General features: G+C 29.9%; 1 protein-coding gene across 4 annotated transcripts; it reads right to left on the bottom strand.

Annotated features, from left to right (window-relative positions):
- Positions 1-202: 202 nt before the first annotated feature.
- LOC139521923 (tyrosine-protein kinase CSK-like) lies at positions 203-26,387 on the bottom strand. Of its 4 annotated transcripts, none has more exons than XM_071315683.1 (12): positions 26,162-26,387; positions 15,455-15,530; positions 14,763-14,876; positions 13,461-13,561; positions 11,130-11,349; positions 9,732-9,900; positions 9,353-9,455; positions 8,756-8,914; positions 7,539-7,638; positions 6,956-7,051; positions 5,418-5,504; positions 203-4,853 (listed from the first exon to the last, which is right to left on the bottom strand). In XM_071315683.1, exons 2-12 carry the CDS (start codon positions 15,482-15,484, stop codon positions 4,677-4,679), a joined length of 1,356 nt encoding a protein of 451 aa, XP_071171784.1. In that variant the 5' UTR covers positions 15,485-15,530; positions 26,162-26,387; the 3' UTR covers positions 203-4,676. The 4 variants fall into 4 exon arrangements, with proteins under 4 accessions (XP_071171784.1, XP_071171782.1, XP_071171783.1 ...); XM_071315681.1 differs by lacking the exon at positions 11,130-11,349 and adding an exon at positions 12,242-12,464 and having other exon boundaries at positions 26,162-26,290; XM_071315682.1 differs by lacking the exon at positions 26,162-26,387 and adding an exon at positions 25,712-25,820.
- Between the last annotated feature and the right edge of the window lie 211 nt (positions 26,388-26,598).

Consider the following 26,598-nt stretch of genomic DNA (forward strand, 5'->3'; position numbering starts at 1 on the left):
TTGAATGAACTGCTCCAATAATATACCCAGTTTTTTTTCAGTTTATATGTGTATTATGTGCACATACATAAGAACCATAGGGAACTATATTTCAGTGTGAATACATTTAGTAACAGTAGCTAACCTGTCCTGTTGTTAGGGAGTCCGGTGCCTGAGTAAAGATTTAGAACAAGTTCTAATCTTTCCAAAAATACAAAATATGTTTAGCAATAGTTAAATTTATTTATAACAATACATTATAATAAATGATATACATGTACACCAGACAGTTTATACAGGCTTGTATCACATTTATACACTCCATTGTATCAAATTATAACATCAAAACAATTTTGTACACCATACAAATAAGTGCATCAAAACAAAGAAATTCTTATAAAACACGTCTTGTTAATACTTATACATTTTATACTGTAACAGTGTGCAAATGCTTCCCTTACAATGTCCAGAAAAAAGTCACGAAGGAAACTTGATAAAATGAGAGTGAAGTATTTCAATATAAGATAATATTTAAACTCAGTACTATATTGCTTCTTCATAAATTTGTTGCAGTTGTACAGAATGGACTGCATCTCAACTCCTAATTAACAGGTGTTGGACAGAATTATCAGGAAAATAAAAGTTTAAGTCTTCTAAATGTGACAGTTTGTCCTAGAGAATATTGCTATTGTCCAATCTATAGTTCATTCTAACTGTATAATTAATAGGGTTGACAATGAATGGCCTTTCCTAATTAGAAGCATGCTTAACTTTTAAATGTTTACTTTGTTAGACTTCAATACAGAATGCACCAGAAGACAAATTGTAAGTGAGTTAACAATTGCATAAATCATACAGGTTATTAATATGTATGTTTGTTTAAGGATCTGAAATCTTTTCAATCATGATATTTCATAATAAAATTGGTATACAATTCATTATTTCATTTAAAACATTTTAAACATTTAAACTACAATTTTTTCCATAATTTGTAATTAGGAAGGAATCAGTTTGACTCTGCTGTAAATTGTATCAACATATCCTAGGTGGACTTGTCAAATGTAAAGAAATTATTAACAAAAGGTTGGAAATATTTTGGACAAAATTGAGTATAGTTCTAATGCTACTGCTAACACACAATGCTCCAACACTGCTCTGTTGCGAAAAATTATTCAGGCTTCTGCAACTTGAGCAAGCAAAGAAAACTTATTATGCACAACAGCTAAATGATGCATGATAACATGAGCAATTCTACTTTAATTGTGTTATGATATCAAATAGTAACTAGGCCACAATAAGCCAAGCATAATAATCATGAAAAGCACCAGAGAAGCTATTTCTGCAACAAACAAACAAAAATTTCCATTTTTTAAAATCATGTTTCTCTCATAAAATGTTGCCTTTTATCATATTTTAATGTTTTTATTTTCCAATGAAACACTAAATTTCTGGTAATTCATCTTAAAATACTTCAAAGAGATTTTGAACAGTCCCCAAATATCTTAGTCTTCCAAAATATAAATACATGCTGTCATGACTAAAGGAACTTTGGGTCTTTGATAAAAAGATTTGTCATATACAAATGGTTTTGATTTTAAACATTTGCTTCCCTTACTATATACATGTACTTGACAGTTTATTTATATATCTCTTAGCTAAGAAATAACTCTAACCAAAATCTGTGTATAATTCTAACTTTTTTTTTATATAGATCCATGTCATTCCAAATTAGCATAGCAATTTGCTTTCTTTTTTTTTTACTAAATGTATCCAAATCTGATAAATAATTTTCTTTTTCCATATATGTATATCATACATGTACAAAGAATTTTATTCCTGTACTACAAAAATAAATTTACACCAATTTTCCCTTTCTAGTAATCACAATACAAATAACTAATGTAATCTAAAACTACATGTCAAACTTAAAAATAACTCTCTGTTATTATTCAATAAAACAGATTGTCTCTAATTTAACTTTGCTATTTTTCCTTTAATCATTAAATTAAATTACTGATTGGTGAAATCATGAACCATACCAATTTCACTACACAAAATGCTTATTTTAACAATTAATATCTTTTCAGTCATGATAGACGCCCAAATATTCAATATTCTAAACCTAATAGGAATGATGTACAGCTGATAAAACAAAAAAGACCAAAGTTTATCAAAACCAGAACAATAAATCATAGCTATGCATGAATGAGATACATACATTCAATTAAAATGATCTCGAAATTTTTAAAATGGAAATTTAAATCCAAAAAATATCAGTATTTTCATGCCAGACTGAATTACTGGCTACTGGACAGGTGATTTACATGAAAATTTATATTCATCTAATGTTAATTCAAAGAATAATGCTTATATAGTATATGTATTACATTTGTATTATAAAATAAGAAGTTCAGGATATATTTATTCTAATGATTTTTGAAGCATATCTAAAATTAGTTCATATTGATATTATCATAAAAGATATTAACAAGAAAACATTGAATTAAGGCAGCAACAGACAAATAGTATAAAAAATGCTACATTTACATCCTGCCTACTTGTTACATTTTGTCGACTTGTTATGAGTTATATTTTATGATAACACAAACAACTTTTTCAGAATCATATATTCAGGGTTACTTATTGTGTTTTTAAAGGACCTTGACTGGCTAAAAAGCCCTCACATGGTCAGCTTATTATGTGTTGGAATTTTATCATATAATCTAAAGAATTTTTCTTCCATGCAGCAATTCAACAAAAAAAAAATCTGGTACAACTATATGAAATATGTAAGCAAAGAACTAGCCAACTATTAAAGAAATTTCAAAGCCATGCATGCAAAAAGTTGCTTCTGACCACTTCACCAAAGCTGAATAACAACAACTTCACAACAAATAAGTATTTCATTGTTATTAACATATTCACTTCCATTACAAGCCATAAATTATGCACAATTACAAACTTTTATTAACCCTATGGTTCACGACTCATAATTCAATTTCAAATGATGCGTGTCAGAACCCAACTACTACCATTGAATTGAAACTAGAAGCTGTAAATTCTTATCACAAGAAGTTCAGAAATAATTTGTTGAACTGAAAGGTGGGATTTTTTTTGTAAACACTGGGAAATATTCTTGTGAAAAAGTTAAGACCTAGAAATTACAAAATTTAAACTCGGTGAAATACCACTTTTCAGAAGTTATCATGTTAAAGTAGTAAATGAGACATTTTTTTATTTAATCCAATTGTAATGGAATTAGCAAATAAAAAGTAGAAATGTTTTACTTATCATCATTATAGATGTTTTTGTCACTGGTCACACCAAAATAAAATTAAAATTATAGTCCAGACTTTTGGACAAAGTTCTATTTTACCTTTTATGCAAAAAGTACTAAAATTATTATTTTTTAACTTGAAGTATGACTTCTATCATTTAAAATATAAAAATTGGTTACTCATTCAATAATATATACCAAAACTTGTTCACTTGTCCTGAAAAAGAAGTCCTACCCTTCTTCAGATCATGAACATGAATATATAACACGGTTTTGGCAAGTCAGATAAATGGTTTCTATATACAATTATAAAAAAATATTTCACATAGAGGAATATAGCTTTTGAACTTCTATCATCCACACAATACACTTCAATAAGGAATTAATTCCACCTTTTGTAAGTCTTCTATTACATAAAAAGTTTCAGTTTCAAAAGAATACATTTTTATCGCTGTCAATAACTAAGAAACTTGAGAAAAGTATTTTAATAATTACATATTGTATACATATTTCCAGTCTTTTCAATACATTCACTATGTAACATGGTTAAATATGTAAGTACAATGTAGTTGGTTATTAAAAAAATATTAGATGGTGGTCAACTTGAAAACTTGAATCAAAATATCACAATTACCAATATCTAGGTGGATAGTAAGCGCAATGAGGAATTTTGGTTATGAAATGTTTAAAACAACCTAACTTTTACCATTTTGATGGCTAAACAGAGGGGACATTGTTAGAATAAGTGAGTGCCCTTTAAAAATCATTAAAAATAATTAGCTATATATTACAATTGCAATATAGTTATAGTATGTACAGAATTTTATCTTATTATTAAAGTCATTATCTGTAAAATGCACAAATGGTTTTTAAAATAAAATGAATGAAACACTTTAACAAAAGACTGGAATTGAAAAGGGACAACTTCACATGATTCTTAATAATTGTAAACACTATCACTTTTTCAAAATATTATAACGGTAAATTTTCATCTCTTTTTTTTTTATATTTTCAATTCATATCTATTTTGCACCATACAAGATGAATTTGAACTTGATACACATTTTAATAAAACACCTTTGCTTACAAGTCATATCTAATGACATATATATTGTCTATGCAAATAATGATTCATATCCTGATCCATAATTATCAATCACTCCTGATAAAAGGTTACAATTCTTCAATTTAACAAACCTTTTCAGAAAGCTACTAATCAGCTGTACAATAATAAGCTCATACAAAATTCCTTCAAAAGATAACTAAAAAAGAATACAGAATCTACTGTTTTAATTCAATCTACAGTTATTTCCCTTTAGAGGAACTCTTTTGCCAATATCATGCCCTCTTTGTGACTTTAAGAGTAATACAGTATATTTCCAGGAAATAAATATTCAAACATAAGGTACAAAAAAAAATACTATACAGTTGTTGCACGTAAATTGTTTAATTTTTCTAGCACTTGTTTAAAAGTTGGACGTTGTTTAGGATCTATTTCCCACGCCTGCATCATGATATTGTAAATCTCTTGTGGACAACCATCTGGAGCCTCCATTCTGTATCCTCGCTCCACATGCATAACAACGTCTGATAATGGCTGAAATATTAAAAACAGTTAAATGCACAAACAAACAAAAATCCAGAAAATGGGGAATAAGAACTCTGACAACCAAAATAGGTAAGAAATATCTATAATGTGTGCATTATACATGATGACTTGACAAATTTATGCATGTGATCATGTCTAACTATTTTTAAATGACAACTTAAATTACCCAATGATAAAGTGGAAAAACATAAGTTATCTTCCTGTCTTCATCCCATCTCTATATAAAGAGATATACCAAAAGGAAATAATTACAAACTGGTATTTTTCTTTGTGATAACTTAATTAGGCACCTAAAATAGTGCAACTAATAAGACAAAGTTTTCTGTAGTTTTTTTTCTCCAAATTTAATCAAAACTAAGAACAATATTATTTATGAATTTAATCTATGTTATTCTTTTAGTCATGTTTTCTGACATTCAGTTTTCGAAGAAAGTAATATAAATCTAGGTTGTGTTATTTTTTCCTACACTGATGATGTCAGTTTTGTGAAGTGAATATGCTAGATGACACAAACAAAGTTGATTACATGCTGAGTTAAAGTATACTACTAACTATTCTTGGATATGGAACTCTTCCAAAGGAATAAACTTCCCACAGTAAAATCCCAAAACTCCACATATCGGATTTATTTGTAAATTTCTGTAGAGAAAAATAAATGGAATATATTAGGTGTATGATGTAAAAACAACTCTGTATTTTTTAGCATTTATTTCCATGGAATTATCTACATGTTGTCAATCTGGTATTAGTTAATAAGTGTAGATTTGTATTTATATGTTTATAAATGTAAATGACCAAAATTTGACATATGTGCAAAAATCTATCATTTGGCTCAGAGAAAGATTTTTATTCAAATAAGCATAACTAATGTTGTTACTTTTTTTTTTATCCTTAAAACACATTTTATTCTCACATTTATATCCAGAATTGCTATAAGGCCACAGTTTTTTAATTTGTTGGTTTACGGATTTTCTCCATGAAAAAGTCAGGTCGGTCGGTCGGGAAAAAAATAAAAAAATATCTTTCAAGACAGAAAACTGATATGCAAAATAAATATATATTTCACCTTTCTATAATAATATGTTTGTTATCCTATTTTGTCATCATTTCTTAAATTTTAGTTTAATGAAATATTATTGCTCAGTTGTAATAAAAATTGCATGACATTGCCTAATAATTTCCCGTAAAAAAGGGGGGTGCACGGACAAAGACGTAATTAAATTTCATAAAGGAAGACAAATTCACATAGCTCTTAATCAATTCCAGAAAACTTGGTGAATAATGATCTTCAAGAACGAAAACTGATAAAGAAATAAATGTAAAAGCGTGGTAAGAAAATAATTTTCAACACACGCATCAAAAACGTAATAGACTCGTCCACTGGAAAAAATGAGAATATCGGGTTAATCTGTTGTCACGCATTCCCGTTTTTATCCAAATGGACGATATTTTTTTATTATCTATGAAACAAGAAACTTTTAAATGATCTGTTAATATTCAGTACTTTAACTTGATGTCCTGAACTTCCACCTGTCCACATTTGGACAAGTCTATTTCTATGAGAAGATGCATCTTACGGACTGTTGACAAATAAGAGAAACGAACTTATTGTGTAATTGGTTTTAAACACGGGTTTCGTTCCACAAAAATATTTGTCCAAACGACATGTCAAGGTCATTAATAATTGATTTATCTATTTTTAGAAACGTAAACTGGAAGTTTCATTTTTTCACAACAGAAAGTGTTATCAATTCTGTTAGTGATTAATGCATTTCATTTTATAAAAAAAGGATAATTTATTTATTTTTCAGGGATAATGCATTTGTTAGGGTCGGCGGGAATAAAAAAGCATGAAAAGTCAATTTTATTTTTATTCTGGAAATCGGCAAAATCAGGTCGGCGGATCCGTAAACCAACAAATTAAAAAATCCTGGCCTAATATGCCATATCAACTGTCTAAATGTTTGTCAACCAACTTGTTTATAATGGTTAACTTTAAACTTGTTTGTCTTTCTAACTATTTTGATGAGCCTTTTTAACCAATACTAAAATAAATAAACTTCAATTTCACAGTTTTTGATTTTACTTACATTATCTCTAAGAGCCTCAGGGGCAGTCCACTTGATGGGAAACTTTCCTCCTTCAGCACTATAATCTCCATATTTTGCTAAACCAAAATCTGATACCTATAATAATATAATTCTTCATTCTCAAATACTGTTAGAGGGAAAATAATTCAGAATTTACACTAACTCGTCTTGAAACATTTGAGCATAAGTATTATCAAAAAAGTCCTCAAAAAATTCTGATCAAAATGACTTTAGTTTTCAACACTTTGAAGGTATTTTGTTTGGGATTTTTTGGGATTTTTTTATAAATGCATAAAAAATATACAAAATCAATTTCTAAGGGTCAAGCACAACTAGTTCAAATTACAAATGAATACTCTGCATGTTCTACTTTCACTTTTTTTCTAAAAAAATATTTGTTGTAGCTTTCAGTATCAGGTTTCTAATAAATAATGAGGTCTAAGGTTTTTCAATAATACTTTATTTTGTTAATTTAATTATTACTTTTTTTTTAATTTTAATAAATTGAATCATCAGTTATGTAGAGTGTCCATTTTACCAAAAAGCTGTCAATGTTTAGTCTAAATTAACATATACACTTTACCTTGGCAGTATTATTATCATTTACTAAAATATTTCTGGCAGCTAAATCTCTATGCACCAAATCTTTACTCTCTAAATACTGCATGGCTGAGCATATATCACTGGAATAAAATTTTGAATCATCAATTTGACATACTGTGCATAGATTAATCATTAAAGTCGCCGTCACATAAAATTGGCACCATGTTTTTTATAATAAAAAAAATTTAAATATCAGCCGTGTTTACTCAAGATGATGTTTTCTTTTAGCGGAAGTAAAATCCTGTCCAAATATCCACTTCTGTCCTACCTTTTATTGTGTTTGCACTGTATAATCCTAAATTTAACATTTTTCTAGATTATTTACATTGTATAACCGCCATCTTGGTTTCTATGAGGGTCCCTTATTCCATAACATTCGTTACTCTCTGGTAATATCATTGTCATTGATGATACAATTTCCCGCGCTTTTTGCGTAAAGATGACGAAAAGCTCCAAGAGACACAAGAAAATGGAGAGCACGTGGAACTCCACGGCAACACTTCCGGTAATAACAATGTCGGATTCCACCATACAAAATAATCTTGGATTATGTGAAGGTCAGGATTATTCAGTGCAAACACAATAAAAGATAGGACAGTAGTTGATTTTTGGAATGATATTTGATTCCGCTAATTGAAAAACATGATCTTTAGTAAACACAGTCGATATTTAAGAAAATTTTGACAAAAACATGGTGCCAATTTTACGTGACGGCGACTATAGTCATTGGATACAACTTTCCATGGATTGCATGGTCATTGGTAAACCAAAAATTACAAAGTTCAAGGAAGTACACATACAAATTATTCATATTATCTCTATTAAATGATTGTTCTGTAAGCTACTAAAGATTTCAAATTTAACAGTTTTTGAAAGGATTTCTTTTTACTTTTTATAAATATCTTTAGAAGTGATGTTTATATATAGAGTCTAGAATTTTATATGAAGAAAAGTTTTCATGCTTTATTGAATAAATCAAGAGAGAATTAATTCAATGAAAAACAATAGTTGATTATTCCAATTTTCATTCTTTTCAAATTTGCAAAAACACAACAAAGTGAGTTTAAAAGACGGTTCCTTCATTCAATTACAAAATATTGACCTCTACAAAATGCATCTGTAATTTAAGTTATGGTCACTACATATAAAATTTCATATGCATTAAAAATTAGTATCCATCTATTAATGTTAACTTACTCAGTGAAATCTATCTGATCTTTCTTGGTAATAACACTTCTACCCCTGGACCGTAAATATTCCACAAGATTTCCTTTACCCATAAATTCTGTAACCAGCTGTATAGTGTCACCTATAACAACACCTATCAACTGGACCAGGTTTGGATGTCTCATAGACCTAAAATAAACCATTCTCATATTAATTCTAGTTTTTAGAGGGGTTCCTGTTACTCAGTCTTTAGTTTTCTATGTTGTGTTTTGTGTACGACTGTTTTTCGTTCATTTTTTTCTTTTTTTAAGCCATAGTGTTGTCAGTTTATTTACAAGTTTGAATGTCCTTCTGGTATCTTTTGCCTCTCATTTAACATATTTATTGGATTAAGTTTTAATATCTCATGGACCTTTAAATAAAACAATTATCAAATAAAAGTATTTTAACTATTAGCTGGACCAAGTTTGTATGTCTCATGGTTCTCAAGTCAAAAATAATCACATTAAACAAATGATTCGCTATTTCGGGAGATAAATAAATGAAAATCAATCAATCATTTCAATATTTTGCACTGAATGTTATTACAAAATAGAAAAAGTTTATCTGTACAGCAGTGATACTTACGTCATCACAGAAGCTTCTTTTAAGAAAGCTTGACCAGCTCGTTCTTTATCTTTTAATTCTTTTATTGCTACACCTTGATTTCTGTAAGTTCCTTTGTATACATCTGAAATTACATTAGATTGAGTTAAAGTTAATTTAAGTAATTGTACAAAGTGTTAATGGACAAACCATATTTGATGAAAATATAAAAAAAGCCTGTGAATTTTAATTTTTAACTAGTATATGAACAGACCATATTATTTAAAAGGAAACTCATTCCCCTCACATTTTTTTAGTGTACTTTAAATTAAAATTCACTTATCAAAATATGACTTTTTTCCTTATAAAAAAATATTAAATTTTATTACTGATCATAAGACATTTCTGATTAAATACAAACCTCCAAATTCTCCTTTTCCTATCAATTCATATACTTGTAAATCTTTTTGACTAATGACCCATCCTCCACTTTCAAAATCCTGTACTGATACTGCAGAGAAACTTGATCCTTTCTTCTGTAAAGGTTGTAATAACCTTGTACACAAACCATCAGCATCCTTTGTATAATGCTGAAAGATACAATTTAACAGATATAAATACAGTGTGTGTGACAGCTATCATCTTTCAGTACCAAAACTCATTGTAAATTAAATAATTATAAGGAAGACATCATTATACCAAACAATTGATGGCATATTGCTTTTTCTTATAATTATCAACTGCTAATGGTATTGAATATAATTTAATGGGAATAAATATTCCCCATACCAAATTATGATGGTAAAAAAACAACGGATAAAATTATGTAGAACACAGGTTCTATCAATATGTATATCCCTTTTTTTTTTACAGTTAGCCTGTTAAAAACTAGATTTACAAATACTTTTTCAGAATATCATGCACCAATTAAGGTGATTCTTACTTAACCAACATAACTACAAAAATAATTTCCAAAGTCAAAGAACCCTGGTTAATAAGTTGGGTAAGAATTGTATCTACATAATCAGCATGGAATGTAATAAACAGATTTGTAGAAACAACTGCATACCAAATACTTCTGACCTATCCAGTCTGATACCTACGACTGGTAAAATTATTATTCAGATATGCAAGTATTTAAAAAAACATTATTTAGACATATATGATAAATGCCTGAATATTGGTCTATGAACAAGTAGTTGTAACATATTTGGCACAGAATGCCTATCATGAGGAGTTTGATTATAACTGCTTTAATTTCTTTGCTTACAAATGCGGAATTCATTGTCTTATTGTTTGATAGATTTTTTCTAACAATGGTGTACAACAATTATCTATATAACAACATTTCATTCAAACAACAACTATAAAATCATGCACTAACAATATTAAACATCAGGATCTTTGGGCAAATAAAATTTAAGAATAGTTCATAGATACTTAATTTAACAGCATTTAACACAAATTGAATTTGAAATAAAAAAAAATTGGTGTGACAAATCCACCAAATACTATCTGCTTTATGTTTATAAATACAAGACCCCCCCTAAAAACAACATAAAAAACAACAAAAAAAAAACATATTGTTCCTGCCATAAAGTGCACTTAAGATCTTATCATTCACATTTCTAATAATTTCAATTCCCTTAAATTTTTGTAAATAAATATTTCAACAAAAAGAGCCATCACAAAAAAACTACTTATCTGATATATACCAAGACCAAGCAAATATAGATATTTTATATAACATATGTAAACTATGTCAAACAGAATCCAAAATCAGCCAATATTTAAATAAAATAAAGCAGCCTATATCTACCTCTACAAGTTGTGCTAAATTTTCAAAATAGGATTCCTCATCAATCGTCATTTTGTTGTGTTTGTAGATAATTCTATAATGTTCTACTTTTTGTTTATGACAAACACTAAGTGTAAAGTCCCCTGGGTAGTTGACACTCTCTCGTACAAGGAAAAGTCCATCTTCACGGGGTCTTAATAATTCTTCAGAATCTTCACGTTTTATTTTCCCATGGAACCATCTACAAACATAAAATTCATGCAACGTGCTCAATAGTTCTCTGTTAATAACAACACCAAATTATGTGATGAAACTGATATTTATGTCATTTCAAAACTTTTTCGTTTCTACTTCAATTTTAGACTAACAAAGGCATGGCTGTTTCCCTCTTATAACAAGGCAAGAGTAATTTCCCCTTGGCGTTTCCATTCTTCAAAAAGAATTCCAAATATTTGACATGGTGCAAACTACCCTTTCCTCAGACCAAGGATGCACCCTGGGTGTTTAACTGTGTGGAAATTAGGTTATACTATAAGTATATATTTTACATACACATGAGCATTATACAGCTAAGTGTGTTTATTGCATACACATTAAAAGTGAAATTCAGCCAAATCTACCATTACTTTATTCCATGCAACTAAACACCATTATATGACTATAAATATCATTTTCAACACAGGTTAAACTCTGTAACAAAACAATACAGGAATGAAATAACTAATACAGTGCAACATTTATAAGGAATGTGAATAGTTTATCATAACACTGCTATAGGACTAGTCAATTTAAGAATCCTCAACCAGTTGTTGTATTCAAAATTTCAAAATACACATTGACAAAAAATGAAGGATCCCTATCAATGTTTTATAAGCCTGAGAAAAAAACACAAGTTTATTATAAAGGTATAGTTATTTTCAATTGCTTTGGCTGGGACGATTCTCAAATTAATCAGCCTGTATAAATACACAATGCAAGTGATTTCCAAAAAATCTGAAATACTTCAAATTCTTTAAAATTTTATCCATTGAAAATTTGATAATCATTTTTTTTCACCTGCATTGAATCTATATATAAATATTACACCATCTACGAACATAAGCTGATGGTAAACAAAGTCATGCCTGGTTTACCTCAACCAGATCAATTAACGTTTGGAACTGACAATCTCCCCCGTCAATCTCCAGCTTATTCTGTCGTAATATCACACGGTAGTGTTCAACTTTGTTATAATACACGACAGACAATGTGAAGTCCCCACGGAAATGTACACTGTCTCTTAATAAAAAGACGCCATCTTCCTTAAACTGGAGTAAATCTTCAGCCTGTTCTCTTGTTATACTTCCGTGATACCAGCTACAGAGAGAGGAAGTTTAATATGAAATCTCTATCTTTAAAATGTTTTAAATCCTGCATTAATTTATTCTAACTTTTTTCATATGTTTTAGAAACTGTGTATTCCCTATTTCATTTCAAATATTCCAAATATTACCATGAGCTTTCTAATTTACCTAATTGTTTCTTGTGATTTTCATAAATAAAAACCATGAGTTTTCTTTCAGTTTTCAAGCCATATTTAACTACATGTACATCTACTTTCAACTTAAAGTAACTAATGTACATGTAGGTCAAATATGATGATGATAATAATAAGTCTAAGTTAAAATATTTGGGTAGTACCAGTGAGGTCAAAATACATCAGACAACATCCAGAGGTCACTTTATAAATTGTGATATATAGTATGGTGTAAAGAGCTGAGCAGGATGATACAGGCATAGGAAAACAGGATTAACACAAAAATAACAAGTTTATCTTTATTGACTTATATTAATTGAACAATAGGTATACTGTAAAGTTAATGTTTATAGTTTAATAGAAGGGTTGAAAATCACATATTTAGAGAAGGCCATCAAATTTCAAGAAAAGTAAACATTATTACATTTGCAATTTTTTTCTAAAAAAGTCTCTTTAGTGATCAATACTTGGGTTGAAACAAATTGGAAATTTTAAACCTTAATTGAGTTATATAGAGATAATGCAATTGAAAAGGACAAAACGAAATATTAATTCAGAGCTATATTAAAGTGGTCTTAAAAATAGAAAAGATTTAATTAGACAACAATGGTTTCTTTTGGCCTGGACTCTATCGATTAGTCCTTGGAACAGACAACAAACTGCATACATTTGTCCTTTTATAAAACGTAAGGCATGGGAATTTAACCTAAAGAAAACTGACTACCCTTTTTGTTATGTTTTAGTAAAATAACGACTTTTTTAAACATCGTCTTTCAAGATCCATTTCTAATGTATATAATGACAATCTCTTGAAAGCATGGATCTGTACTACTTACGGCATAGCATGTAACTGCACTTCTTTGCGCTTCTGTAAGTAGGTGGCAGGCACCATACCTTCTTGTCCACTTTCGTTCTTTCCTTTATACCAATTCACATCCTATGAAAAAATAAAATAAAAAAAAACAAATGTTGTTAGAAACAGTAAATGTACAAATGTACACAGATGATTGTAATATATATATATATATATATAACTAGCCATAGAAAACTGTGAAATCTTCATATATATTTATCATCTATATACCATATATAAAATATAATCACACAATTAAAATCATGCACAGTCAATCAACCAACTTGAACAAGGAAATAAAAGATATTTTTCTTAAAATGCTTGGTAAAAATATGCTGGCTACTAATACTATGTAGGAAACCTGTTCATTTAGCTACATCTGTTGGCTAAATATTGCTGTTCTAGACATTCCTTTCTTGCAAGGAAGTTTAAAAATCGAATATTGTGGATTTGGAAAAAAGTTCAGAATTTTTACACAACTGATTTATTAGTGTTGTATTTCAGTAACATGTAACAACATTCCATTCACACAAAAAAAGCTTGGCCATGTCTAACACTCCACTAACAGTTAATAAATCTGACCTTAAAAACTAGATTTTTTTCTGTCTTGAGGACCTAATTGATAATACAATACATTTCTGAGGAAATCATTAAAATTCATCAGGAAGATTAAGTTTTTTTCTTTCATATACATGTACAGCTGTTTTCTATGAAATGTGTATGTAATCAATTTAAATTCGGAAATCTGCATGCTTGTTAAAACAAAATTTCTTTTCTACCGAAAATTAACATGAAACAAAGTTTGTAAAATGTAATAACAAGCTAGTATTATAGTGTTTAATGTAATGTTCTATCACTAACATTAACTAAGCCTATATCGGTACTTTAAATCTTAACATCTAACAAGTAACTAGGTCTCAATATATATTGTACTGGGTAGTAATTGTACTCATGTCTTCACACTAACATTAATTATAACAATGCCTATATAAGTTCTGGTACTCAATTGTTTCAAACCAACAAATGTACAAGGAAGGAAGGCCTCAATTTGGCCACAAAATTAGCTTAGAAATATCACCTTACAACCAATATTTAGGTTCTTTTTAAAATACTGTTCTTAGATAAAATAAGACATTTGAATGCAGGTTTTCAATACTTTCTGTTATTATGCATTTGAAAGATAAAATTCTTTTTGAAATACATTGGCCACACCTTTTAACAAAATAACTGAGTATACAGTACTTGATTGGCTTGTCTAATATCACACAATAACTGCTGCACTTACTTTTGTATTATTTATTATTGTAATTAAATCGCCCTTCTTAAACGGTAAATCTTCTTTTGATGAACCAGGAAAATTATAATTTGCAACAACCTGTTGGCCTTTTTTCCAGACCTCCTGTTAAAAGAAATTACAATTACTTAATTAGATACATTTAAGAATGGTATCAATTTTAATCATTATCAAACATATACACCAGTCATTCTTTAAATTGAGCTTGAATTATAGGTGCAAATACATATTCTAGGAATACCATCATTACAAGCTGTTTTCAATAGAATACAACCATAATGTATAATAAGATATAAACTGGATGATCTGACAGTTAAAAGGTTGAAAATAGAATCAGTTGGAAGGTTATGTACAGGATTAACCTTTGAGATAAAGTGCTTTAGATGTCTGGTATCAGTGGAAAACCAACAAAAAAGTTTCTTTATTTTCACATTAGTTTCAAAAATAAAAAAATATTGGTCCCCACTTTCACTTGAGAAGTTGTTAAAATATTTTACCAGTTGATCAGTTTGTTGGAGAAGAAATTAAACTTTAATTTGGTAAACTGTTTTTGCCATTGCTATTGTGAGGTTACTGGATAAGCACGGTGAAATATTCAGTTTAATGGGTTAAATTAGGTTTATAAGAAAAACATTTATGTGATAACTTTTCTTTGTATTATCATCTATGTAACAGTTTCTTACCGGCTGATTGGTTCTTGGTTCCATTGGCATAACTAGGCATTTATTATCAGTGATGAATCAAATTTAGTATAGAAATCTGAAAAGAGAAACAAACCCTGGCATAAATTAAGAGGCATCAAAAATTATCTAGAGAAGAAATCTGAAAAAATGATATCAACAGTGCTGAAAGTTAGTGTTGTTACTTTTGGTGAGCATTTCATTTTATGTCACTACTACTTTTTATTAAAGATTTCATTTGTAACTGTGGAAACAAAACAAAAAATGCAATTTTCCTAGTTATAAAGGGGCATAACTCTATAACTGTAAGTGACTCACTACTCAAACTGGAACAAGTGTTTGGGTTAATATCACTTTTACATTTTTTAAAGTTAACTTTTTATCTACTTGAGTTAAGTTTTAAGTCTAATCTACATATACATGTATCTTTCTTATACATGTATGTACCAAAACAAAGAAAGACTCATAAACAATTTGCAAGGTTTAACTAATCTTATGTTGCTTATTTCTATGTCCGTATAGATATACTCTTAAGAAGTGGAGTGACAAACATATATATTTGTACTGTGACTCACAGTTTTTATAGTTGACTCTTTATATGGGATAAATACATTTTTGCACAGTAATAGTTTACATTCTTTGTTGTCTGTCTGTTATTGTTACAAACATTTGTACCTATATTTAGCTAGAACCCTTAAACATGTTTATCTTTTCTCTTGTCTCTGTTTTGGATGCTTGTTTTGTTTTATAAAAAAAAATTGACAAATGACATGGGACAGATAACATGTGGTCGATGAGTAAAAAAAAATATAAGGGTCTTGAGAGAAAACACTAAAAGCATGAAGAATCCACCATAATCGTCACAAAAAGATGTTTCCAAGAAAAATTAATTCTGCCATATTCTCCTGTTCTAGTAATCATTACCAACAGGAATACTTATGATCACTTATACATAACATGGAAATATTTCAAGACATTTCTTGACCTTTCAATATATATATAGCTTGAGGTCAGTAGAAACATATGTACGAAATATGTAAAATAATAAACTAACAAAGATTACCAGTTATAACATTATATATATAAACATTCAACACTATAACATTTTAACATACAGTATAAGATTATGCAGTGTTAATCAATCAATAATGCATCTACAAGTGGTTGTAACAGGAAATGGTTAGAGTCCTGTTTAATTTTGGTTTTCCCATTTATCATCGTCATAGAGATTTAATCACTCACCAGATGAAAACCCTTATGTCCAAATGAACAATGCATTCAATTAAATAATGACAATTAAAACACTTAAACCGGAATCAATCAACCAGATTTGTTACTCTTATACATAATATTTTCCTTCTTTACTATTACTATTCTGCTACACACATTATACATACAGATATTGAAACATGTACATGAAATAAAGTTTATTAGTCATAATAATATCAACACATATTAAGACTTTATACAAAGTATATAAATAATTCTATACATGTTATATGCCAACAAAAAAAAAGCAGACCATCACATTTGCTATAATTATTTTAACCTGCATATTTATACAATGAGAATTTGCCTTGTGTTAACATAATATTTTGGTTATAATAATTTTGGACTCATAGTGTTTCAAGTTTTTTCATGAGATGTGATTTCTATGCAATAGATCTTAAAAGTTTGATTTGTTTGTTTAACATGTTTAAGGGGGTATTAAACTAGATCAGAAAATTTTTTAGGGATTTTTTTTTAAATAAGCAAGACTCCAAACATGTAAAATTAGAATAACACTATTTTATACATAAAGTGAAATCTACTGCTTAAATATGAATAATTTTCAACAAGAGTGCACACACTGAAATGTCTCGCCTTCTTTACTAATCATTGATATTATGTTGATACTCCTAAATATAAAGCTTTATTACGACTGTCACATAAACTTAACATGAACCATGAAAATGAGGTCAAGGTCAGTTGAACCATATGCCAGGCAGACATGTACAGCTAACAATGCTTTCATACAACAAATATAGTTGACCTATTGCTTATAGTTTAAGAAAATAGACCAAAACACAAAAACTTAACACTGAGCACTAAACCGTGAAAACCAGGTCAAGGTCAAATAAAACCTGCACAACTGACATATAGATCATAAAATATTTCCATACACCAAATATAGCTGACCTATGACATACAGTATTAGATAAAAAGACCAAAACTCAAAAACTTAACTTTTGACTACTGAACCATGAAAATGAGGTCAAGGTCAGATGACATCTGCCCGCTAGACATGTACATCTTACAATCATTCCATACAACAAATATAGTAAACCTATTGCATAAAGTATGAGAAAAACAGACCAAAACACAAAAACTTAACTATAACCACTGAACCATGAAAATGAGGTCAAGGTCAGATGACATCTGCCTGCTAGACATGTGCACCTTACAATCATTAATATATTCCATACAACAAATATAGTAAACCTATTGCATAAAGTATGAGAAAAACAGACCAAAACACAAAAACTTAACTATAACCACTGAACCATGAAAATGAGGTCAAGGTCAGATGACATCTGCCTGCTAGACATGTGCACCTTACAATCATTAATATATTCCATACAACAAATATAGTAAACCTATTGCATAAAGTATGAGAAAAACAGACCAAAACACAAAAACTTAACTATAACCACTGAACCATGAAAATGAGGTCAAGGTCAGATGACACCTGCCAGTTGGACATGTACACCTTACAGTCCTTCCATACACCGAATATACTAGACCTATTGCTTATAGTATCTGAGATAAGGACTTGACCACCAAAACTTAACCTTGTTCACTGATCCATGAAATGAGGTCGAGGTCAAGTGAAAACTGTCTGACAGGCATGAGGACCTTGCAAGGTACGCACATACTAAATATAGTCATCCTTTTACTTACAGTAAAAGAGAATTTAACATTACAAAAAATTTGAACTTTTTTCAAGTGGTCACTGAACCATGAAAATGAGGTCAAGGACAATGGACATGTGACTGACGGAAACTTCGTAACATGAGGCATCTATATACAAAATATGAAGCATCCAGGTCTTCCACCTTCTAAAATATATAGCTTTTAAGAAGTGAGCTAACACCGCCGCCGCCGTAGCCGCCGCCGGATCGCTATCCCTATGTCGAGCTTTGTGCAACAAAAGTTGCAGGCTCGACAAAAACAAGAGACATAAATATGATCAAACATTGTGGTAAAATACTAAATACCAACTAAATATCACAACACCCACAGATGACTAGGAAACTAATCATGCATGACAAGAGAGCCTTCAGCTACATGTTTAATTACTAATCAATGAGGTACAAGATATAGACCACCTGTTAACAACAAAAAAGGGGGTGGGTTTATTGTAACCAAATGTTTTATTCAGTTCAACAAAACCTTTAGCTAAATTTCTTGTTGATCATATTAAAATTAAAAAAATATTTACATCTAGTGCAAAACAGTTATATTTCTCCTTGTTAAATGTAAATTTACTATTTTTAAATTAAACAAAAAGACAATATTTATTTACCTGTGTCAGACCACAAAGAATATGGAAAACAGCTATTTTTAGTTTAAACAGAATTTTTCCATCATTTTAAATCATCACTAATTTATTCACATCTTTTCAAAATAATGCAAAATTTAAAAGAAAAATTTGATAAAACTGATTTAAAGCACCTAAAGCTTACGGCAGATTTTACAGTATTGTGTTCTGTCTCCTACTTTCATGTTGCTAACGTGACAGAGACAAAAATGAGTAACGTTAGCGACATTTGGACATGTCACATGAGCAACAACATCTTTAAAAGTTAAAATGTATGCACACAGTGATGTTTAATATATGCCTGGAGTAATAAAATTGTACAGTCTGGTTTAGAATTTCTAAATATACAGAATGTCATTTGCAGGTGTACTTTATATCAAATGAATACACAAGAAACCAAAAAATGAGTAACGTTAGCGACATTTGGACATGTCACATGAGCAACAACATCTTTAAAAGTTAAAATGTATGCACACAGTGATGTTTAATATACGCCTGGAGTAATAAAATTGTACAGTCTGGTTTAGAATTTCTAAATATACAGAATGTCATTGGCAGGTGTACTTTATATCAAATGAATACACAAGAAACCAATTCGTAATAGTAACATTAGCAACATCTACTATCATGACATTACATTTTGTTGCGAACGTCTTTTTGGTGGACGGAATACATTTAAGGTCCTCTTGTAACGATATTACATACAACTTACCTTCTTTGCTTCCCCATCATGTGAAGGAACTGACTCCAAATCTATTTCTGCAAAGGGCGATATCGTAACTCCTATACAGGAGAGTTACAGATCTAAATATATGTTGCTCACGTGACACTGATTTGGACGGAAACGTCGAGCAGTAACGTTCGCAAAAAATAAAACAGCCAATGATATTGATTCCTCAAGTCCTTTGAACCCCTTACGTCATCCAAATTTAATATGATTGCTATTTTCAATTATTTATAAAACCCGGGATAAAAATAACTACAATGGGCTGTCTGAGAACCATTAAGAAAATTGCGATCGTTGACGTGACGTTAGCAACAATATTATTAAATTACCTTTTTTAGCCTTTACCAATAAAAATCTGCCTTAAAGTTATGATTAAAACACAAAAGAAGACTTTTTATTAAAATAGAAGTCCATGTTATTAGGCTCCACTTATAAATAATACTTCAAAATTCCACTCCAAATAAGCTGGATGTCAGTAAAGTAGGTCATGATGTCTATTCCATGTCCAATATTTTGAAATTGAAAATCCTCTAATTCTAACAAAAAACACAAACACAGAGTAATTTTTATTTTTATTTACTCAGAAAGACACATTTTATTCAATACCATAATGCATTACTCCATTACACAGTCTGTTTCACAGTTTCAGCAATTGCTTTTTTGATGGATACAAAAAAACAATATTTCCTTCTTATTGTAAAATCTGCCTTACACATGTTAAAGGCAGGAAGGGGCTACCACAGTGAGGATATACATTGTATTTATTTCTATTATGTTCATTCTTTGTTTTCTCCTTTTCCCCATTATCTGCACAAAACACTACACTTGATACGTCGTAGGGTACTAAAATTTCACACTGTTAATATTTTAATTACTCATCATAATGATTGCCATATATGCATATACTTAGTAGAGAAAATCAGGTGACCTGCTGACAGTTCAGTCTGAGCAAAAATTGAAGCAAGACACGGCTTCTAAGTCTTAAAACAATTCTTTTTTGTCTGTCTTTGCTGCAACTCAAGACCAATTACAGTGAAACTTTTGATACATGAAAAATATTCACAATAAAATTAACTCCCGGTACATGTTCTTGTAGGTCTCTATAATTCACAAGTCCTCCCCCACCTAAGTCAATAGGATCATGCATCTTCAAAAAATTTGTAAGCTATAAATCAGGATACATAAATGTTTGCCTTCTGGTTATTCAAGAATTCAAGAAAAATACAACAGGCTACAATTTTTACCTGATTTTGGCTATAAGACAAAACTTAAAAGTTAAACTTCTTATTATATAGGCCATCTGCTTTTAAACAGCTTTATAATATGGTATATAATGTAACTGAACAGTTTTTAAGGAACTAATTTAGTAAAATTAATGCATTTGGAAATCAAGACATTAAATTTTTAAATATTCATGCAATTTTACAATTTAGGTCACAGAAATAAATTATAAACTTCAAGTATTAATATATACTTAAATCCTCCATTCTGGTGCTGTGATTTAGAGTTTTTAATGAAACTAACAAATCAGAATATGATAGTGCACAACTTTCCTTAACCTCTCACTCTTTTTGTAAATGAGATTGGTATATATGTACATACAAATTAAATAACTTCACCAATTGATAAAAGTGCTGGGAAAGGCATTTGCTGTATATACTAAGCAATAAGCAAGTGGGCACAGTGGGCAAATGTTTCCTCTATGTGAACAAGTACAGAGAAGTTACAATGTTCATCATTACAAGTCATACATGATTTCATACCAAATATCACTGTTAAAACAATTATCTGTTATCATGGTTATCATGGTTATGTTTAAATACTTAAAAATATTTTACCAGTGTAAAATATAAATTATAAAATACAATACTAATGTTACGTACAATTATTTATTTCAATCATTTTTCCCACTTGATTATCAAAATAAATGTTGTATTCTAGGCCTAAAATAAAATTTGTTTGGCATTGCCGCCCGACCCACTGAAAAACTTGCCGCCCAAATAATTTTATTTGCGTTTCAGAAATTTATTTTTTTTTATTTAAAAAAAAATCGAAATTGTGCCGGAATTTGATCGTATCCGCCGAGTTTGTTCCTGGCTTTACTTATTTCAAATCACGATCTTAAAAGCGCTTGCCTTACACAGTATTGGGAGCAAACATTTAAATGACATGGAATAGAAAAAGTTTGCCAAAAGTAATGTCAAAGAGGCCGGCAGGGGAAAGCATCAATGCATTGGTTAAGGGAGATGGATTTTATCAAAAATCAAATGTTCAGCTATTCTTTGAAAGAAACGTTCTGAGAGACCTTGTAGAGGACTCAAGTTTTATCTTTTGTAAAGGCTAAAAGCAGAAACAGATGATTTCTGCTCGACTTTGTCGCTTCATGAGATAGAAGTTTTTCACCGGGACATCACAGAACAAATATGCGTGGCTCTTACATTTGTTGAACTTATTAAATATTTGAAATGTATCATTGACAAATTTTCCCTTGAACCAGAGAACAAAGTATCTACTATAGTCAGAACCACAATGATGCATTCAAGATAATTATGGCTGTAAGCACTAAAGCCCATAGACCAAAACGGTCCCAGATTTACAGGTTTATAGTAGTTTTGTACCAGTAGATGCTAGCCTGGTACAAAACATACATATTTTAAAGACTAGCATCTTGTGTCAATTGAAGTACTTCCCCCTTTTCTTGCCTTTCTTCTTAACATGAATAAAATAATTCTTAAAACATAAAAGATACTGACAGAAACATATTTATAAATGTATCTAGTGTACTAGTGATGAATAAAATTCCTTCCTTTTCCACAATTCTAAGGGCTCATTAATTTATCTGTATTCATGTAATGCATGTCCAGATTTCTGTTAATCAAACAAGCATTACAACCCATAATTTATTTATCTGCAAAAATTGTCTGTCCTGCTGCATATTTCCATTTTGAATTTATCATACGTTTTAAACCTATAGCCCTGAAAAACCTTGCACTCATGGATAATATTAGTATAAACACCATGTCTATTTGTGCCAACCTTCCAAATTTTTAATATTTTGCTATCCTTATTTGGTACAGATCCTATATCCTCAAAACTTATCAGGGGCAGTAGGCGTGTTTGTATGGTAGTTCGTCACACCTTTCATGTATGATTACTAGCCTCTAGGTATTGGTTTGAGCCCTAGTTGGGCAGTTGCAAAATTAAGGTTTGATTTTCATGTCATATGTGATAAGGTTAGTCAGTTTCTTCCCGCAGGTTGCCGCCGTTTTCCTTCAAGTACGACGGTTTAATAGTATGCCAACAAAACTGACTGCCATGAAATTACATACGGTGTAGAAAGTGATGTTTATAAAACCAAAGCAAACAATAAAAGTTTTAAATCTTTGTCCATTTGTACAAGGAGCCGTAGTGGTTGAGCCATTTAACTTATGGTAATTTTACCAAACTGTGACCACAAGATGTGACATCAGGCCTCTGTTCAATTGGCAGTCCCACAATAAAAGTTCAATTTTCACGTCATACATTGTACATTTTATATGGTTAATTTGTCAGTTTCCTGCCTCAGTTCTGTGTTTTTTTCTGGGTCCTTTGGTTAACTCTGCCAACAAAACTGACTGTCTTACATGAAATTATCCATATGATGTAGAATGTGACATTGACGGTTGACCCCGTTCAAAGAAACCACCAGCATGTACACACAACAATGCTGCAATGCTTTAGACAACATTGGTCTAGAGACTTCATGATTTACATGTATAAAGCTTTTAAATGTAAAAAAAAAAAAAATCCCTACTTACCTACCCACCTGCTGATAGTGTGGGTCGGCAATGCCAAACAAACAATTTTTTAAGGGTGGCCCTATTTAATCAGATTTCACTCTGACATCATGTTTATACATGTAATTCATCATCGTGTTGACATTTTTAGTATTTATTTAAAGTCAAAGAATTGAGTAGAATGGTTATTTCCAGAGTAATTAAAATGATATCCATTTAAATATGTTGCCTTCCACAGAAGATTATTTCATGTTTATGCTCAGTGCTATCTCTGGAGCTCAGTAACCCATGCCAAGAAGTTCTCAGTTTAGAGATAGAGAGAGACAGAGACAGAGAGAAAAAAAACATCAAGAAGTCATGGAGAAGTCTAAACCGTGTGGCAACCACTAAATCCCCAAAATTAAATACTGTACAAATAAATTCAGAAATTATTGTGATGTTTTTTATTATTGTGAAAAATGCGACAAGAAGTTTTATAATCGAAATAATTAAAACTTTTATGAATCAAACAGGATTTGTCTTCATATCGCAAAAATTCAAATCACCTTTTAGTCTTAAATGACAAAAATGCAATAATAAAATAAAATACATGTATTCAGTAGCAAATTCAAGACAAACCGAATTTGATAAAAATCCTGATAATTTGCATGGTCTAAAAAAGATGAATTCTTCAGATAACTATTATGATTTTACTTTTTAACTAATGAGGTAAAGTTGTTATCTTTATTTTTTAACATCAATATGCATTTGCTGTTGTAAAAATGAAAACGCTACAGATTTACTGATTATACCATTTTGAATGACCCATTTATTGATTTGCCTCATATAAGAAGTACACAGGAATCATCATACAAAGGTATTTGTAATGTGGTCAAGTTTTGAAATTGAATTTTTAAATAAAGCTTTAAATGTATGAAAAGTCCTAAAACAATGGAACAGTATTTTCTTTTTGTTTTTGATTTCTGATATTTCTTTTTACTAAACATGCTTAATTTGCAAATTATTACTTTTTTATTATCTATTTGCTGTTTTTTTCTATCAATGTGCATCTCAATCACAAACAGATTACCAGTAGACAACTTAGGCGGTCAAAATGGAATGCATAGTCGTATTAAAGTGATAGGACTATAAAGGCAACTACAAGTAAAATAGAATTTTCCTGACATAAGTTATTAAAGTAAAATAAATACAACCGAATAGAAGGAAATATTTTAAACGTACTTCTCAACTTTATTAGATGAGAATTAGTCAAAAAATCAATATTTTAATGTCAGAATTCAAAATTGTGAACTTTTTTTTCTTACAGTAGTTCTTGCATATTATCCCATCCCTGCTCTTTTAACAGGTGCTGTCATGTTGTACATTTGTAAGTGAAACAATTTCCCTCAAATTTATAATTTTATAATCCGTTTAACCAAAAAAGAATAATGACAACTATACAATGCAAATGCGATAAGACTTGGTCCTCTTTCACAAGATTAAACACCTGCCTCATACAATAATACACTTTTGAGCTTGTTGTATTTCTGTTATTAACTTTGGATGTACAAATGTATACGTAGGGGACATCATTCTTGCAGTGCATTGTCACTCCCTCTACATGTTGAGCGAGCAGTTGACAACAAATGATGCTACATGTATATAATATTGCACAAATTTATTGGTAATTGATAATCAGCACTGCTGTCATAAGGGAATTGTGATTAGTGCATGGTTCATGGTCAGCAGTGGTCCCCTCTATCTGGTAAAAAGATGTCATAAAGGCGTGTCTAATTGACAAACATTTGCAGAGAATGACTTAACTTGAAAGTGTTTTATCATATCTGCACTATAATTTTACAGAAATTTGTGTTATGCATAGCCATGGCATGGTTTGGAAAGTAAACAAAATTTGTCATTGACATTTGACAGAAAACTGCCATTTACATCAAAGAGTTACAAACATAAAGAGAGTATAGATCTTTAAATGTTTACGAGATTAGTCAGAATTACATAGATCATTTTAATTCACCTATTATTTACGGCAAAAGGGCGATCAAAAACAGTAGTCAGTACTTCAATGTTATACCGTAATGTCTGACCTACATCAATAATGTAGCAATATGGTAGCTTAATACTTTGATTTAAAAAATATTAAAAATCTACTTTATTTTCGTCAATGTGGGATTTATAATTACCTAATTGTAAAAGAAAAGCAATTTCTTCATTTTTTTATCAAACAGGAAGCAAAAAGTGGCTGCCATTTTTCTTTCAACAAAAATCGCCCTCTATGTTTAAAAGTTAGATAACTCTAATTTAAAAAAATGTTACCAAAACCATATTTGGCATATATAAAACAAATAATTCAGAAATGGATGTAGCTCCTTTTTGTAAACTGAATCCTCACACTTAATGTCGAAACTATTTTTTAAACCCAACATCAAGATAGACGTGTACTGAAAAAGTCAATTGTTTTCTTTTTTTTTGAAATTACAATGAAATCATGAGACATGAAACTCAAATTACACTACAGTATTAGTTGCAACTGTAACTAATATAAGTTTTGATCCCAGATCGCAGCTCAAGTCAGAGGTTAACAAATTGTCGCTTTTCTGTTTAAAAAATCTCTGATACCATCAAATACTTACCACTAAGACATATTTCCCGAAATGAATGAGGGAATTGACTTCCTTGTGGGAAATAAAACCGTCTGTCAAACAAGGAAGCATTTTTAAAATAGATTATTAAAGTCAAATCGCACAATATAACTGTTATCATAGACATTTAACTTCGCTAGACTTAAATACATCATCTGATATTTTGGATAAAAGTCGGAAAAGGCAACACTTTTATAATATCACGGAACAAAATGACGTTTTATAATTTAGTTTTTTTTATAATAATGATTTTATATGATTATACAATATTATACATGTATATACATTGCTTTAATTTCTCATCGACGACGTATGTAATGATTGGAATGGTGATTGTGGCATTTTTAAAGGCATGCAATATCAAAATATGATACAGGGAGGACAATATACTATAGCGAAAATTTCAAATGTTTTCACATAGCACTGAT

Source organism: Mytilus edulis, chromosome 4 (assembly GCF_963676685.1).
Source record: "Mytilus edulis chromosome 4, xbMytEdul2.2, whole genome shotgun sequence".
Lineage (NCBI taxonomy): Eukaryota > Metazoa > Mollusca > Bivalvia > Mytilida > Mytilidae > Mytilus > Mytilus edulis.

Excerpts from the sequence above, each read along its gene's own strand:
- LOC139521923 (XM_071315681.1), bottom strand. The coding sequence starts at position 15,484 with ATGCCAATGGAACCAAGAACCAATCAGCCG. Across the intron at positions 13,562-14,762 it reads CAATAATAAATAATACAAAA|GATGTGAATTGGTATAAAGG; the intron begins GTAAGTGCAGCA and ends ATTTTTTCATAG. Across the intron at positions 9,456-9,731 it reads AGGAAAAGGAGAATTTGGAG|ATGTATACAAAGGAACTTAC; the intron begins GTTTGTATTTAA and ends ATGTAATTTCAG.